General features: G+C 36.5%; 1 protein-coding gene and 1 long non-coding RNA gene across 3 annotated transcripts in view; one reads left to right on the plus strand and one right to left on the minus strand.

Annotated features, from left to right (window-relative positions):
- Positions 1-18,867, plus strand: part of GDPD1 (glycerophosphodiester phosphodiesterase domain containing 1) — a 50,792-nt gene extending 31,925 nt beyond the window's left edge. The window contains exons 5-10 of one of the 2 annotated variants that reach the window (XM_082372094.1): positions 3,828-3,946; positions 4,464-4,553; positions 8,116-8,249; positions 11,053-11,112; positions 12,825-12,876; positions 13,283-18,867. In XM_082372094.1, the coding sequence (XP_082228220.1) occupies positions 3,828-3,946; positions 4,464-4,553; positions 8,116-8,249; positions 11,053-11,112; positions 12,825-12,876; positions 13,283-13,405 (578 nt within the window). In that variant the 3' untranslated portion in view covers positions 13,406-18,867. The remainder of the gene's footprint in view (positions 1-3,827; positions 3,947-4,463; positions 4,554-8,115; positions 8,250-11,052; positions 11,113-12,824; positions 12,877-13,282) is intronic. The other variant, XM_082372095.1, reaches the window with a different exon arrangement.
- LOC309618419 overlaps positions 1-18,944 on the minus strand; it is a 93,244-nt gene that overhangs the window by 24,919 nt on the left and 49,381 nt on the right. The gene's annotated exons all lie outside the window — the stretch shown is intronic.

Here is an 18,944-nt window from a genome sequence, read left to right on the forward strand (position 1 = left end):
TAGTGCACCTGAGTAACTGAATTTTAAATTTTATTTCATTTTAATTTAAATAGCCCTGTGTGGCTAGTGGCTACCCTATTGGACTGTGCAGATAGAACATCATGTTCAGACTTTTTAGGTTATAAGTAACAGAAACCAGTTTATGCTAGCTTAAGGGGAAAAAAGACATATATTTTATCATTAACTCTCTAAGATGTGGTGGATCTGATATTAAACATTTTTGGATCCTTGGGTACAAAAAAGGACTCTTCTGGCTTTATTCCATTGTTCTGCTTCTCTTGGGTCTTATCGTCTTTTACTGTAGATGGATTTTGGCCATGTGGCAGGAACATGATCACTGATAACTGTAAATTCACATCCTGCCTGTACTGTGACCCCAGGGAAAGGAAAAGTTCTAGAGAAATACACTGATTGGCCCAACTTGGATCATTTGTCCATCTTGAACTATTCACTGTGGACAAAGAGATAGGCTATTATGATTGGCCAGACCTAGGTCATATGCCTACTGTGAGAGTAAGTGGGGAGTGGGTCCTGTTTTTGACAGCCCAACCAGAACAATTTGGAATGAAGGAGATGCAGTTTTCCAAGGGAAGGAAGGATGCTAGGTAGGTAAAAACGATAGCTAAATTTTTAAAATATATATAAATTTATTTATTTATTTACTTTTGGCTGCATGGGTCTTCGTTGCTGTGCATGGGCTTTCTCTAGTTTCAGTGAGCGGTGGCTACTCTTCATTGCAGTGTGCAGGCTTCTCATTGTGGTGGCTTCTCTTGTTGTGGATCACAGGCTCTAGGTGCGCTGGCTTCAGTAGTTGTGGCACTCGGGCTCAGTAGTTGTGGCTCGTGAATCTAGAGTGCAGCCTTAGTAGTTGTGGCACAACAGCTTAGTTGCTCCACGGCATGTGGGATCTTCCCGGACCAGCGCTTGATCGCAGGCGGATTCTTAACCACTGTGCCACCAGGGAAGTCCCAATAGCTAAATTTTTATGTATTAACAATAATTAACTTTTATAGTTCAGGGACTTCCCTGGTGGCGCAGTGGTTAAGAATCCGCCTGCCAATGCAGGGTGACAAGGCTTCGATCCCTGCTCCGGGAGGATCGCATATGCCGTGGAGCACCTGTGCTGCAACTACTGAGCCTGTGCTCTAGAGCCTGCAAGCCACAACTACTGAGCCCGTGTGCCACAACTACTGAAGCCCGCGCTCCTAGAACCCGTGCCTCACAACAAGAGAAGCCACCACAATGAGAAGCCCACACACTGCAACAAAGAGTAGCCCCATTCACAGCAACTAGAGAAACCCCGCAAGCAGCAACGAAGACCCAATGCAGACAAAAATTAATAAATAAATAAATAAATAGATAAATAAATAATTTTAAATTAAGTTTTATAGTTCAATTCTGTAGTTTAAGTCCAAACTCTTTGAGTTTTAAGTACTTGAAATCCATCTCAAGATTGTTTGTTGTGTTTTTTTTAATCTGTTTTTTTTTTTTAATTTATTTATTTTTAGCTGCATTCGGTCTTCGTTGTTGCACGTGGGCTTTCTCCAGTTGCGGTGCGTGGGCTCCTTATTGCGGTGGCTTCTCTTGTTGCAGAGCACGGGCTCTATGTGTGCGGGCTTCAGTCATTGTGGCACGTGGTCTCAGTAGTTGTGGCTTGTGGGCTCTAGAGCGCAGGCTCAGTAGTTGTGGCGCATGGGCTTAGTTGCTCCGCTGCATGTGAGATCTTCCCAGACCAGGGTTCGAACCCGTGTCCCCTGCATTGGCAGCCGGATTCTTAACCACTGCTCCACCAGGGAAGCCCTCAAGATAGTTTAAGAAAAGTTTATTAAAAAGAATTTATTGGTTCTCATAACTAAAAACTGTAGAGGTTACATGCCTTCAAACATAACTGATTCCAGTTGCTCAAGCAATAATTTGTCTCTCTTATCTCCATTTCTTGGGTCCACTTTCATCGATGTTAGCTTTGTTCTCAGGCACACCTTCTCCACGTAAAGATGGACCTCTGATAACATCAAAAGTACATGGTCCATTCAGCTGAGGATTTCAGACAACATCACCTGTGGTCCATATTGTTATGCTTAAAAGGTCATGTGCTTTCTCTGTGGCCAGGGAGGCAAAGCCAAATGATTGACAGTCCCATCAGAATGACCCAGAGCCCTATCTGAATTACAAGGGGTAGTAAAAAGGCAATAAGAATAGAATACAGAACAGACAAAACAGTAACAGATTTTTTCTTTTTTTTTCCCCCATTCACATCCTGCTTTTCACATGAGTCTTTATTAAAAAAAAGTTTTCTGAAATGGATTTAATTTACTTTTTTTTGATATGCTTCTTTGTTTTGATTTGCCATACAATGAGGATGAAATAAAGGGTCTTTCACCATTTTGTTATTCACAGATTAGTGGAATTGACATTTCAGGTGGAAGGGGAAATTTTATAATCGTTATATAGTATATATAGTATATAAGTGATTAGAGGCAAAAGGAACTAGGGAAAGAATAAAGAAAATGACCCTCAGGAAGTAAAAAGAATGATTAAAATCCTCTTCTGATTTTTTCGTGACTCAATTTTCTTTGAATAACTGCATTGATATAATTCTTCAACCCATTACTGATTAGCATGTATTTCCCTTGCCTAAACATATTCTCAATCTCTGAAAAATTCAGTGATGATGTCATAGCAAAACTTTAGAAACAATCTCAGTATCCACTAGTAGGGTCAAGGGGATGAAAAAAAATTTTTTTCTTCTATCCTTTTAGGTTCTTAGCTGGACTCTGTAACAAAAAAAGAGATTAACAAGAGAAAAACAGAAGTTTATTAATATGTATGTGTCATAGGAGAAACTCAGGGATAAGTTATTCAAAGGCGTGGCTAGAACTTGAGTTTATATAGCATCTTAAACAAAAAAACAAAACAAACAAAAAAAACCAATAAATTTTCAGAGAAGTAACAAGACAAAGGAAAAGTACTTTGAGTGTCCAGGGTGGCAAATTGTGGAAAGGTAAATATATAGGGGATTAATGGACGATAAAGGCTAGTCAGTAGTTTGTTATGTAGAGTCCTTGGGTGCTGACAAGGGTCTAGGGTTGCTGTTGATTAATTTTTGTATAATTTAAGTCTTATTTTTTGGCAGATAGGGGAAGGGCAGAGAGCTTTTCTTGTATCTGCTGCTTCTCAATTGCCTTCACTTCAAAATAATCCTTATGCCAAAATGGCATATTTTGGAGTGGCAAACTATGTTCCCCTTCAAGGGGAATGGTCAAATTTTAAAAATTAAATTGTTGTATAGCTGCTCAGTGGAGTATTTTAAAACCTTTTAAAATAATAATTACAGAATAGGATCAGTGGATTATATCAATGTCAATATCATGGTTATGATATTGTACTGTAGTTTTGCAAGAGGTTACCATTGGGGAATCTGGGTAAATCCTGCACAGATCTCTGTATTATTTCTTACAACTGCATGTGAATCTACAGTTATCTCAAAAAATTTAATGGAAAAAAATTTTAATCATAATCATAAATACAGCATATTAACATGCAATACTTATTTTTACTTATGTGAAAAAATCAGCTTAAAATCTGAAGGGACCCTATATTATAACTCTATTAGATTATGCATAGGAAGAAAAGAGGAGAGAAAATACACCAAATGATCACAATGGTTTTATCTAAGTTGTTGGATTTTTAGATGATTTTTCTTTTCTTCTTTATATTTTTCATCATTTTGTAAGTGTCCTACTATGACTACATACTATAACTTTTCTAATCATCAGAAAACTGTAAGTTATCTTTTAAAAATACATTTAAAAATCTTGCTTTCTCAGCATGCCAATGTGAAGGAAAAGATAACCGAATACCATTACTGAAGGAAGTTTTTGAGGCCTTTCCTAACACTCCTATTAACATCGATATCAAAGTCAACAACAATTTGCTGATTAAGAAGGTACTTAAGGCATTGTGTCCTCTGAGTGCGTTGCATCCAATTTCATCCAAACTAAATAAGGCTAGAGTGGGTGCCTGCATAGATTGATAATGTTCAAGGAAATGTGATACTCTAGGGATCAGTATTGTTTCAAATACTGCCCTGGTAGACGACATCACTGTACTGTAGGAAAGCCTGTTTCAGAGTGACTTGTCATGTCGCAGTCATGGATAAAAGTGAGCTTCTGTGAACCCATCGCCCTGGCATTTACGTAATTAACTTCTTCTAGTTTCACTTGTTTAACTTGTACTTAGTTTATAGCATATTACTAAACAGTTGTATTCTATTAAATAAATCATATAATGGTAAAATGTAATTTCTTGTACTTTATAAAATAATCTGAATTTATGTATCAGTTCTTCCAAAATTTTATAGTATGCACTGGCAGATAGTCAGTTTTAATCCATTTTTTAAGTGAAATCATGTAAGTGGATTTACAAATAGGCACATGCATAAAATTTTGAATTTTCACATGTAGGTTTCAGAGTTGGTGAAGCAGTACAGACGAGAACACATCACGGTGTGGGGTAATGCCAGTTATGAAATTGTAGAAAAGTGCTACAAAGAGGTAAGCTTCATAAATGATACAGAATGATCTATTTTTGTTGTTGTTGTATATCTTTAAATGTTAAGTAAATACAATAATATATATTTTTTTAATATCTTATTTCATAGCCTTGATGCAAAGGCAGACAGTACTGGATGGAAGCAACTAACCAGAAATTTACTAATAAAGATGATGAATTTATAGATAATGGATTTAGTAGAGATAGTGGACCTTGCAATTTAAGTTCAATGTAATTGGACTGGCTCACGGAATTATTATTTTCACATGGTAATATTTTATTACCATGATTATTTATTATAAAATTTATATTTTATAAATTATTAACATTTTATTAATTTTATTATGTACATTATAGAACAAAATATGATTTCTATTTTTTAGTGTCTCGTTTTTGTTAGGTAATCAAATTTTTTGGGTAATTTTGAATTAAGGGAAGTATTTAGTCCTTCAACTCTGTAGCTCAAGCTTTTCTTTACCCTATCTCCCAAATAGAATTAATCAAATTAAGCCAGGATCATGATTATCAGGTAGTATATAAAAGTAGGGCCATCTACCAACTGAAATTTTTCTGTTTGAAGAAAATATATCTATAAAAAATTAAGTTGATATATTTTGAAATGGTACACTAAGCCTCTATAAGCAAATTTAGCTATATAATCAGCTAGGAGGATTTGAAATTCAAAGTGTTAAAAAACCTTAAACACTGAAGATTCTCTTTCAGAATACAAGTGATAGTGCAGAAGGAATATCATGACACAAGTAGCAATTCTAAAATACAAAGAATTCTTTTGAGAAGGCGTTCCTTCCTAGCAAAGAAGGCAAAAGCATAGATCCAAGAACCATTACAATTAAAAGTACAAGTAAAAGTAATGAGGCTCTCATTAAGGCAAGTAAGTTTTATTTATGTGCAGCAGGCTCTGTGAGATCCCAAGGTATCTGTGTACAAAAGGAGAGAACAGAATAATCAATGGGCTGAGTGGCTTCAGATCTCCAAGAATTTAGGACTAAGACTTCCATAACTAATCATTGTCTGATAGTATTTTCACATGTCATTAAAAGGGAGATAATATACTGGAGGCTTCATGACCTGCTGATCTTTTTACATCATTCAAAAATTTTTTTCAAATTAAAAAATAGTGATAATAGCAAATGCTAGAGAAGATGAGGACAAACTGGATCTCGCCTGTGTTGCTGGTGGGAATGTAAAATAGAACAGTCACTCTCTTAATTAGTTGGGTAGTTTCTTACAAAACTAAGCATACACTTATCATATTAACCAGCAATCTTACTCTTGGGCATTTATCTCAGAAAAATGAAAACTATGCACACAAAAACCTATACATGAATATTTATAGCAGATTTATTCACAATACCAAAATACTAGAAACAAGCCAAATGCCCTTCAGTGGGTACGTGGCTGAACAAACTAACACATCCATACAATGTAATACTATTCAGCAGTAACAGGGAATGAATTATTGGCACATGCAACAACCTGGATGGTCCTAGAAGGCATTTTGCTTAGTGAAAAAAATTAACCTCAAATGGTTATATGATTACATTTATATAACATTCTCAAGACTACAGACATGAAGAGCAGATTCGTGGCTCCCAGAGGACAGGGACTTGGTATGGGTGCAAATACAAAGAAGTAGCAGGAGGGAGTTTCTGTGTGGTGATGGAACAGTTCTGTATCTTGATTGTGGTGGAGGTTACACAAATCTATACATGGGTTAAAATTGCATCGAACTATACACATGCACAAATGAACACAGGTTTTAAAAATGGTGAAAACCGAATAAGGTCTACAGTCTAATTAACAGTAATATATCAGTGTCAATTCCTGGTTTTGATACATCTGGCTACATCAAATTTTACCATTTGGGGCAGCTGGGTTAAGGATATACAAGACTCTACTGTATTTTTATAACTTCCTGTGACTCTATAATTATTTCAAAATAACAAGTTCACTTTTGGTCCAGAATCACAGAACTTTTCCCTTGATTCACATATTTTTCTAGAAGCCTCTGGCTTTCTGTCATTTTAGGATTTAAAAACTCCAAAATTTTCAGCAGCAATTTTCAAACACCGCAGTAAGAATGTCTCAACAATAATTGTCATTTGTATTATGAACATGCTATATAATTAAGTCATGTATCTTTTACAATTCTTAAAGTATGATTTATGAGAATTTCATATTAGCTCTTTAATTCCCAGATGCTAGAAACTAAAAATATAAAAATAAAAGAAAGTGGGGGGGGACAGTGGTGCTGGGAAAAATATGTGGCACTTATTCTCATCTAATGACTTTTTATTCACTCATACTTAATGCAGTTGTTTTTATCCTTGGCTGTATATTGGAATTACCGGAATTGTTTCAAAAAATACTAATGCCTGGGTCCCATTCCAGATATTCTAATTTAATACAGGGACAACCAGTTATTATGCCAGTGGTATGCCAGCATACCGCTCCTAGCCCTCTCCTACCAGTGGCCTTGCATGGCTCTCCAGAAGTACCAGTTACTGTTTTTAGTTCTCTGGTTCCAAAGTTGCATAAGTTTTGAGGGTCAGCCCCTAGCCCTATTTCCTCCTATGAGCTCTGTTATTCTTAGTGTATGAATCTGCAGAAATCAAAGTTTTTTCAGGGACTTGTATACTGTGTTGCAGCTGGAACACCTGTATATAAATAAACTGAAAACATTACAAAGCAGCATGTGAACTTAGGAGCAAAAGAAGTCCTCAAACTTATTTACTCCATTTTTAAAAAATAAAGAAGTAGGTAATTTAGAGCTAATATTTAAAATAAATTATGTTTTTGCATGATTTTTTCAATATATTACTTTTATACAGAAATATTCAAATTTATTATAATGTTTATTTGTTTTAAAGACAGACATAGGAGGAGCTGGAGGAGGCGGGTATGGGGAGTTGTTTACTGGGTACAGAGTTTCAGTTGTGCAAGATGAAAAGAGTTCACATATATATGAAGCTTGCAGTTGAAGGGTTTGGGGATCTTGATGAACACATTTTGTAATACAAACTTAGAAGGGTGGTTAGATTCTTGGACTAGTTTACAAAGTCCTATTTACATTTGAAAATATGTATATGTAGCTGAAAGGTGACATATTTGCAACACCATTAATATATATCTATATTCGTATCTGTATCATATACTGTTTAAAATTTTATTATATATATGGTTATTGAATATATAGAAGGTTACTGAATATTTCATTTCTTTATCTTGTTCCATTAAATTTGGTATGCTTAATCTCTACTGATAAGGACTAGCAGTAACAGACAGAAATGGTATAGCAAAAGCAGAGAGTAAGGAATAGAGAAACTTGAGTATCAATACTATAGGCCTCCAAGATAGATCCTGACCCATTTGTCAAGGACTAGTCATTTCTAAGTGTGGTGTGTTAGAAATGGCTATTGATAATTCAGGGAGTACTTTTAACAGATGTCAAGATACAGTCTTGGGAAATTTTGAAGGTTGTGAAATGAACCTCTTTATTTGAACAGTTATAAAGTAACATACAATATTGTTTGTGTCTTTTAGAATTCAGAAATTCCTATACTCTTCAGTTTACAGCGTGTTCTGCTCATTCTTGGCCTGTTCTTCACTGGCCTCTTGCCCTTTGTGCCCATTCGAGAACAGTTTTTTGAAATCCCAATGCCTTCTATCATACTGAAGTAAGTGGTTACCCTGTCTTCATCAATTCTCAATTACAGGAAAACTAAGACAAAGACTTGTTGATATCAATGATAAAGAATAGATTGCTCTAGTTATTTCCATATTTGATATAATTAAGATGCATTCTCTAAAATGAATAATAAAGGTTTTTAAGGATTTACCTGACCCATTTCAGGTAACAATGACTTTCAGTGCCTGTGTACTCAGAAGTCAGGTAAAAAGAATGAGCTTAATCATTGAAACATCTAGTAGCAATTGCCCTCCAACTTCCCTTACTTCCTTCTGCTTGATTGACAACTATACCCAGCTGAAATTCCATTAAGCTCCAAATTCACCACTAGTATTAAATCACCACCACCACCACAACAATGCAAAAAAACCTCTGGAGATGGGAGAAGAAAAAGGATAGAGTTAGTTTTTATAACATAGTTCCATATTTATGTAATTTCTCTGCTGGGTATAAAGCCTTGCTTTTCACACACTAATTTACTACAAAGATAAAAATATATAAAACACTTAGCATTGCCTGGCAAATAATAAGCAGTCAATAAATGATAACTTTTATTGTTAAATTATCTTTTTTTTTTTTTTGAGTATTTGTTTATTTATTTATGGCTGCGTTGGGTCTTCGTTTCTGTGCGAGGGCTTTCTCTAGTTGCGGAAAGCGGGGGCCCCTCTTCATCGCGGTGCGCGGGCCTCTCACTATCGCGGCCTCTCTCGTTGCGGAGCACAGGCTCCAGACGCGCAGGCTCAGTAGTTGTGGCTCACGGGTCTAGTTGCTCCGTGGCATGTGGGATCTTCCCAGACCAGGGCTCGAACCCGTGTCCCCTGCATTGGCAGGCAGATTCTCAACCACTGCGCCACCAGGGAAGCCCAATTATCTTTCTCATTATTGTTAGAGAGCTTCATCTCACAATCTCCTACCCTTATAATGTCATTCCTAGCTATACATTTCTAATAATAACTGAGCCATGACAAAGGAATTCAGAGCTTCTGAGGAGATCATTTAAATGTGATTTCACCTGCATGAAAATTCTTTTCATGCCCACAGAACTTCAAAAAAAATCAATCTGAACACTAGTACATCAGTCATTAGGAAATATCATTAAGAGAAGCAAGTTGATCAGTACCCCTGTACTCAGCATCTATGTTTCATGCTTGTCTTCCAGTTTGAATTTGTTCGTGATGACTATGTTTATTTTGTCTATTCCCAGTTATATTTACTAGCAGTGTTTGTAGCTGTTTCTGAAAGGAAACAGCAGAAATCATTCTTGTCTACAAACAAACCATTTTTGTTTGCTAGATTAAAATAATTCCTAACCATTTATTCCTAAAGTACTTAGCTTTCCTCTGGTCAAGAGTGGACTGTTTTGCTCTCTAGATCATCTCCATGTGTTCCTTTTAGAAGCAAATACTATTAAAAAATAGACATATGAACAAACTTCATAGAATTAATTTTTTTCTCTAAAAAATGATTATGGATTAAGACACTGGTAGGATATTATGTGTTTGTATGTTTTATTATTATTGTTTTAAAAAATTTATTTTTGGCTACATTGGGTCTTCGTTGCTGCACGCAGGCTTTCTCTAGTTGCGGCAAGCGGGGGCTACTCTTCGTTGCGGTGCGCGGCCTTCTCATTGCGGTGGCTTCTCTTGTTGCGGAGCACAAGCCCTAGAGCGCGTGGGCTTCAGTAGTTGTGGCACGCGGGCTCGGTAGTTGTGGCTCGTGGCTCTAGAGCACAGGCGCAGTAGTTGTGGCTCACAGGCTTAGTTGCTCCACGGCATGTGGGATCTTCCCGGACCAGGGATAGAACCCGTGTTCCCTGCATTGGCAGGCGGATTCTTAACCACTGCGCCACCAGGGAAGTCCCTATTATTTTTTTTAATGAAAGACAGTGGGTACTTCCTAAGACAACATAATCATTTGTGTTTAATGAGGTAACTAGTATTTTGAGTTATTAAATTCTTGGGATTCCTGAAATTGCAGTCAGGACTTTCTACCTGGGCTAGAGTTAGTGGGAAAAAAGGAGTTTATTTAGAGAGCTTCAAATAAAAACTGAATTCAGAGAAAAAGACAAAAAATGAATTTAGTATAGATAGGAAGAGTTAGAAAGGAAATAAGAAATGAAGATCTGGGGAGAATAAAAATCAGTCTGTGCTGTTTAACTTAGAAAGAAGCTGAGGAATCTTCATAGTAGAGAGACTGACTAATCAGAGATGTCTCTGGACACAACCCAGAGTTAATGACACAGGTGCTGCTCTAGGCGTCAAAGAGGTTGAAGAAGGAGCTCAGCTTAGGTCTAAAAGTCAAGTATGCTCTTTCAGTAGGAAAGATACTTTAAAAGGACAGGGCCTAGGTCTTAAAACATTGAAAGTGAAAGAAAAAAAATGCCCTTACGGTTTTTTTAGTCTCATTTTTACCCCAAATATCTTTTAATCCATAGTAAAGTTTGGTTGTGTGTTTAAATCTACTACATACAAAATTACAGCAGACGAAGCAAAAGAAAGAGGCTTCACCAGAAAAGAGAAGAGACATGAGTTCTGGGTACCCAGGGTCTCTGGAAAGATAACTTATTAATTTTAACCTTTGAATTGTGGTAGCAAAAAATTAGCTTGAAATCAATGAAAATAGAAAACCCAAATGGGCTTTGTTTGAATTTATTTTTGTCCTTTTCCAAATATTTTTTAAACATATACTAAGTGCAGACAAGGCACTCTTTTTGTTTTTGTACTTGTTTTATTTTATCACACTGATATATTCCTGTGTTTCTAATTTATGATTTAAATTTTATTTTGTCTCAGGCTAAAAGAACCACACACCATGTCCAGAAGTCAAAAGTTTCTCATCTGGCTTTCTGATACGTAAGAATTTTAGTTTCTTGATATACAAATTATTGTTTTAACTCTATTAAATACGATGCTTATAATTTAGAGCAGGCTTTCTACATGTAATTTGTAACAGGGATGTGTTGAACATCTACTATACAAATGGATGATGTATGAATCATTTAGAACTAGCTTAATTGCTAGATTCACAAAACCTTAAGAAGAATTGAGAGATAATCTCATCAAACTCAGGAGAAAACTGAGCACCCACCTACCCGAAGTTAGATGATTTACAGTACTTGGCGTTATGTAGCTGGTTAGTAGCAGAGCCGGGATATATACTCATCCCCTCTACTTAGTCACTGTTTCCACGAGCCTGCAGTCAAAAATACAGTGAAAAGAAGTGTGTATAGCAATGCAATATATGTAAGAGTATATATTGACTAATGGCACATTTCTCAGGAAAATGGTGGGCATCTATATGGGGGGCATCTACTTTAGATAAAATGCCTTAAATTCTAAGACATGTTGAGTTTAATGTTAGGTAAAACCCACAAAGTTATTGTGCTATACTTTGCTTTAAAGTGGAACCTTGAATGCTTAAATAATAGTCATAAATCACAACCTTTTATTACTAGCTCCTCTTTCATAGAGTTGGAAAACTAGTTGTATCTTTTCTCTGTGCCACAGGGTTTCTTCTTTTTTGCTGTATTCCTGAATTAATTTCTAGTTTTTAAGGATGCATTTTTAATTGGTGTTAAATGCATATGATTTTTAGTTTCTGTTACTTAATCATTCTAATAGACATAAACAGAATAGAAATAATATGTATAGCTTTTCAGTACAGTAAGTTCCCATCTTGTTCTAGTGATTTGTATTCTAAAAGTTCACTTTTAAGTTAGTTATTTGGAACTGAAAAAAAATGCTTTTTTTTTTCCTATATAAAGGATAGTGTAATTAATGGACATTAGGTTTCTTTTTTTATATATATAAATTTATTTATTTATTTATTTATTTTGGGCTGTGTTGGGTCTTTGTTGCTGCACAGGGGCTTTCTCTAGTTGTGGTGAGCGGGGGCTACTCTTAGTTGCTTTGGGTGGGCTTCTCATTGTGGTGGCTTCTCTTGTTGCGGAGCACGGGCTCTAGGCACGCGGGCTTCAGTAGTTGTGGAACGCAGGCTCAGTAGTTGTGGCGCACGGGCTTAGTTGCTCTGCGGCATGTGGGATCTTCCCAGACCAGGGCTCGAACCCGTGTCCCCTGCATTGGCAGGCGGATTCTTAACCACTGCGCCACCAGGGAAGTCCTGGACATTAGGTTTCTAAGATAGCTCACAAAAGACTAATTCATTTTGTAAATGGACTGTGATGTTATAGAATTTGACCCAAGTTCACTGCCTTATTTTAACTTGGAAAGTTAGGAACACCGACTTCCCAGTTATTTCCCGCTCTCATTATGGTGCCAGCAGGGAAAGTGAGGAAGCCCCTTCTGCACTGAGCTGCTTCAATAAGAATATGTCTCCTGGGGATCTAATGGCAGCAAGGAGTAGAAAGGAGATTCAGCAGTTAAGATACAAATGCATCCACAGCAGCTATTATTGCTTGAGGCCGTTGGTTATATTGCCAAAACATTGGGATTAAGTTCAACTAGGAATTTTAAACTCTAGATTGACTAAATTAGGACTGAGGACTAATTTTAGTCCTTCTTTAGGGCTAAGGAGTACCTAAATCTGTTGTGCTTTTCTTTTCTAGTCTACTAATGAGAAAAGCTTTGTTCGACCACCTCACTGCCCGAGGCATTCAGGTAAGTTTTTGGAATGATGCATTTTAGAAACAGCATAGTTTAGCAGTTTAACACAAGTTTAAGGGGCAGGAACTTTTAACTGACTTAATATGGTCCTGACTCTGCTTCTGCTGCTTTAATGGTTCTCACATGAAGACCTTAAGCTCTGCCTTACAGTTAACAAGAAAGTATTGGCATTTCAGAGTTCACGTATGTATTGGTGAGAATAGCTGAAGCCGAGGGGTGGGACGGTCATATTTAATGAGCAAAGTGGAATTTGTTTAAAGGGCTCAATGATTTCTTAAGATTGCAGGTTATTAAAAGGTTATTTTTAAGTGTGCTGAGATTGTAGTGGATACATGCTACCATGAAAACAATTTTCTATTTTAACATTTCTTCTCATATTTCTCATGTTTCTAATTTTCAGGTGTATGTTTGGGTATTAAATGAAGAGCAGGAATACAAAAGAGCTTTTGATTTGGGAGCAACTGGGGTGATGACAGACTATCCAACAAAACTTAAGGATTTTTTACATAATTTTTCAGAATAGAAAAGGAGGTACTCAGAAGCATTCAAAGAAAACATGAAAAGACCTAAGAAAAAAAATTGTTATTATTTCCCTAAGCCATTTCTGGAATGGTAAAAGGTTTAATCAGTTAAGTGTTTATTACCTCATTTTTAAGCCTGTCTGAGAATGTAGAAACTATATATTGTATATCTATTTTAAACAATATTGCATATTTTACATTTGTAAATAGTTTGTTTAGAAAGAAAACTGGTTATGAGATGTAAGTAGATGATCGATCAAGATTTCTGTATATGATGCAGTATTCTACTATTATAAGTCATTCTGAAATCAAAGACTATTGGATAAATTTGACATTAGCCTTCACTGGAATAAGATCAACTAATTAGTAAAACAGAATTATTGAAGGCCATTACAGCTATCCCAGTTGTCTTCTTATTTCTAGGTACATCTTAGTTAAAGGGGAAAAATACAGTGAAAGGAGAGCTCGGAAATCAGTGATGTACTTATCTGACAAGTTGAACATTGTTAGCAGAAAGCAGACTCCAAGAAATTACTGAAAGTTTATTACATGATCAGAAATAAAATCTGTAGACTAAATTCGAATTTTTTGGTTGCTGTTGTCAATAGGGACATTCTATTTGGAATCTTTTTCAGGTATGTAACAATGCTACTGTGTCTTTTTTTTTTTTTGTAAACATTAAAATTGGACTTAATTGTAAATTAAGACAAGATGCAAATAGTCACATTTTTGTTTCCTCTAAAGAAATGTACATTTTCCATTGTTGGCAACGACTAACTGTCTGGACCTACATCTAGATGTTAAATAACATCTTGAATCCTAATAATCATATGAAACTGATGAAAGTGCATATCACTGTGTCTAAAACTTATAGTATAAACCACCTCCTCCTGATCTTTAAGAATTTATTCTTCTGAATATTAGTGGAAACAGAATTTCCCAAAGCATTAGGCATCACTTTCTCAGATTTTCTGATGTGACTTCATGTAAATCTGTTTCTAATCTTTTTGACTTATTTTCGTTACCTCTCTGGGAGGTAAATATAATCTGGAACATTTGAAGTTTGCCAGCTAACAGCTACAAAGGATGATCATACTCTCCCACCTATCCCTGGATGACATAAATGACATTTTTTTTTTGTTTAAACTGAAATAAAATTTTCAAAAACAAAATAAGGGTTCTTCATTGGTGGTGATTTTGTTTTGCAGTCCTAATTCCAAATATGCTTTATAATTTTTTTTCAGAATTTAATGAGATGGTAAATTGATAGTGTAACTCAATACACCTGAGACTTCTCTCTAGTGTAAGGAAAATAAAACATAGAAACACTTCTATGGTAAAGAAATTGCCTCTTGGTATTTGAGTAAATAACTTGGGCAGGTAATCCATTAAATCCATCATTTTCACTTTCGCTTATAGTAATTTATGATTATAGTTGCCAGAGATCTTTTTGATCATCTTTGATATAATCCTTTTTGCAATTTCCCCTTTCCAAATTTTGCTTTGTTATGATTCAGTTATGATGCAGTTCATATTATAGGGCCAGCATATATTTTGTGTCAATCAGTAGAAGATAAAGTACCCAGCATGGTAAAGATGTTTAGAAAGTCATGTTTTAAAAGTTTGATGATTTTATAGTCAAGGTGACTTCAATTCATTTAATAGAAGTATAGTATCTATAACAAAAGAGTTATCAGATAACATCTGAATATTGCTTTTCTGATTGGAGCATCACATTTTAAAAGAGGTTAGATACCCTTTCATTTTGAGAGAGATATTGCTAGGCATTGTGTGGTAGGGAAGGCTAGAGAAGTGGTCAAAAGATGGGATTAGACCCTTTGCCTGGGATGAGAGTAGCACTAGATTTGACAGACCCAAGGACTTCCCTGGTGGTCCAGTTGTTAAGACTCTGCACTCCTAAAATGCAGGGGGCACGGGTTCAGTCCCTGGGTGGGGAACTATGATCCCCACAAGCCATGAGGCATGGCCTAAAAAAAAAAAAAAAAAAGATTTGATAGACCTATAGTCCAGCATGCCAGTAGAATCCTAAATACATGGCAGTGGACAGCAGTTGACAGGTAGGTATTTCAGTAGGCAATTGGCATGAGGGAATTTTATTTTCTTACTATCATTTTTTTTTTTTGGCCGCATCGCATGGCATGTGGGATCTTCCCCAGCCAGGGATTGAAACTGTGTCCCCTGAATTGGGAGCGTGGAGTCATAACCACTGGACCACCCGGGAAGTCCTGCCGGAATTTGGGAATTTTAACTGGAAGTAGTAAGAGTTTCTCTGTAGGACTAGGGTCCGAGGCATGTTACCAAGGCAAAACAGGACACAAGTTACAAGAACTGGGACCCAGATCTTGGAAAGAAGCTCATTTAATAGAACCGAAGAACAGAGTGATAACGCTGGACTAATTAGAGTAGTAAGTTGACACTGAGTCCCAGAGCTGTTCAACCTCTCATTTCTGGCCAGGACTTGTTCTAGAAATTGGGGTGTGGCCCTGGCTACAGGTGGGCATCTAGTAGCGCAACTGTGGTGAAAGAATGGCTGCAGTGGGGTAGGAAAAGAGAACATAAAACATCAATCATCGTATGTTCTAGTACGGGAAATCACTGATACAAAATACAATGTGAACGAGTCTGCTTAGAGTTGTGCAACATGGTGGGCCTGAAAAGGTTAAAAAAAAAAATATCAAGAAAGAATCTGCCATAGATTAAAAAAAATTTCCTTTCCAATTAAGGAAAGCCATGAATGCCAGGGTGAAGAGTTTGTTCTGAGTCAAAAGTCATGTGTCAAGTAGGTGGCTAAACTTGAGACGTTAAAAACAAGAACTGAAACTGCCAGACAATAATATAACATAATCATTTCAGTACCAAAGGGAAAATGTAAATAGCAGTCAGAGACCAGGCACCAAAACAAGATCAGGACCAAAGTGGTCAGATCAAAGGTCAAAGAGATCAGAATGCTGGAGCATACCAAAATAATTCATAAAGCCATTAGTGATGTTTAGCTTTTTCTGCCTTTTTTGTATAACACTGACAAACTATTGTTTGGAAAGTTGGATCATCCTATAAGCTGAAATAAAGATATAAGCCTAGACCAGAGAATAGTCCAGAAACCAGGTCAGAAGGCTATACAGATCCAATTAACATTAGATTGCATAAAATTTAATTTGGCAATAGTCTACAAGATGGAAACTCTTGCAGCAATCCAGGAATGAAGTAATAAGTGTCCAGATGATAGCAGTGGCAATGTAAGTAGGGAAACAATGAATCTAAGCATCTCTGTAAGGGAAGAATTAATAAGAGTTGGTGACTAGATGAGCTTAAAAGGAGAAGAGAAAGTTCACTACTAACTCCAAAGCTGCAGGAAAATGGGGAACTTGGAGAGGTGTCCGGTTTGGTGGTAAAAATAATGTATATGGGTACTCTTTGAAATGACAGAAAGGTGTTCAAGTTTAGGTATATTAGCCCTAGGATGAAAGGATAGGTCTGGAAGAATAGATTTAAGAGTTTTGTGTACTTTATAGGTATTGCAAAGCTAGCACTTTATTTTTTATTTTTTAGCATAAATTTCAGCTGTTTTTATTTTTATTTTATTTACTTTTTAATGTTTATGTTTTTAATTTATTTTTTTATTTTTATTTATTTATTTTATTTTTGGTTGCATTGGGTCTTCTTTGCTGCGTGTGGGCTTTCTCTAGTTGTGTTGAGCAGGGGCTACTCTTCGTTGTGGTGTGCGGGCTTTTCATTGTGGTGGCTTCTCCCGTTGCGGAGCACGGGCTCTAGAGCTCAGGCTCAGTAGTTGTGGCACACGGGCTTAGTTGCTCTGTGGCATGTGGGATCTTCCCGGACCAGGGATCAAACCCATGTTCCCTGCCTTGGCAGGCGGATTCTTAACCACTGAGCCACCAGGGAAGTCCCGAAGCTAGGACTTTAAAGGTGATATTAGTTCCTTCTCAGTATTCTACTTGCAATTTGAATAGGTTGCTATGCCACCAGAAATGCCACCACTTCATACCACAGTGAGACTGAATGATAACATTTTTCCCCATTCATTTATGCCCTCTTCTTTCAAAAGTAGAGAAGTCTATTAAAAAAAGGCATAATTTTAACTCATTGCTTATGAAAATAATACAAATACATTGGTCTTGTTTGCCCACTAGTTTTAAATTTTAGTTCCTTGAAGCCCCAAGACGGGGCCTAGGCAGCTTCTGCTGGGTGAGTTGGGATGGTTATGCTAAGAGGGGGCTGAGCAGGTATAGCTGGGTGTTACGCCTTCCCAGTTGACAAGAGCTGCTTCACTTTTTTCTGTTTCATATGTGAGTTCCACATAAAGTTTGACTTGAAAAAGGAGTTTTCTGCAAAAAAATTTTTTCTTTGCTTCTGTAATCTTTGATCTAAGATCTTTTCACCCTTCAGCCTTGAGTAGAACCTCTCTTTCTTCCTTCCTTCCTAACTCACTCTAATCCTTTTTCATTCAGTCAGTTCCTCAAGGGTTTATGGTCCTTTCTGGTCAAAAACTTTTCAAGAACAATGAGTTGGGGATATGAACAGGTAATCCACATATATAAAAAGTCAACAATCAAAAAATGTTTCACCTCGCTAGTAATCAAAGACCTATAAATGAAAACAACGTTGAGTGAGATACCAATTTCTAACTCTTAGAAGGGCAAGAGTGAAAGCATTGGTGAGAGGCATGGGGAAACAGGCACTCATGAACTGTTGGTGGGAATATAAATTGGCAGAACACTTTGAGGATTAATTTGACAGTATCTTTAAATATATCCTTTCACTCCAAAATTCCAGTGCTAGGAATAATATCCTAAGAAAATAGCAGGACAAGTACCCAAAGGTACATATGCATAGGGAAAAGTTAGAAATAATCTAAGTATGCAACATGAAGGAACTGGTTACATAAATTATGATAAATCCAAATAATGATATTATTAAAATATTAATGTTCTGTGTGTACTGATGTGAGATATTATTAAGTAAAAAGACTAAGCCATAAGACCATATACTCTATAATCAAAAAATATTTATATATATTCATTTAAAAAGTGAATGAGGGCTTCCCTGGTGGCGCAGTGGTTGAGAGTCTGCCTGCCAATGCAGGGGACATGGGTTCGTGCCCTGGTCTGGGAAGATCCCACATGCCGCGGAGCAACTAGGCCCGTGAGCCACAACTACTGAGCCTGCGCGTCTGGAGCCTGTGCTCCGCAACAAGAGAGGCCGCGATAGTGAGAGGCCCGCGCACCGCGATGAAGAGTGGCCCCCGCTCGCCACAACTAGAGAAAGCCCTCGCACAGAAAACGAAGACCCAACACAGCCATAAAAATAAATAAAATAAAAATAAAAATAAAATTAAAAATTAAAAAAAAAAGTTCTATTTTTGAATCTAATGAGGTTTAGTGATTGTCCACCCTTGTAAACAGAAATCCCAATAAAAGCTAACATAAACTTTAAAAAAAAAAAAAAGTGAATGATAGCTACCAAAGTGTTAGTTGTGGTTTTTATGATGATGGAATTATGAGT

The sequence above is a fragment of the Balaenoptera borealis genome, assembly GCF_965194805.1.
Source record: "Balaenoptera borealis genome assembly, chromosome: 20".
NCBI classification, from domain to species: Eukaryota; Metazoa; Chordata; class Mammalia; order Artiodactyla; family Balaenopteridae; genus Balaenoptera; species Balaenoptera borealis.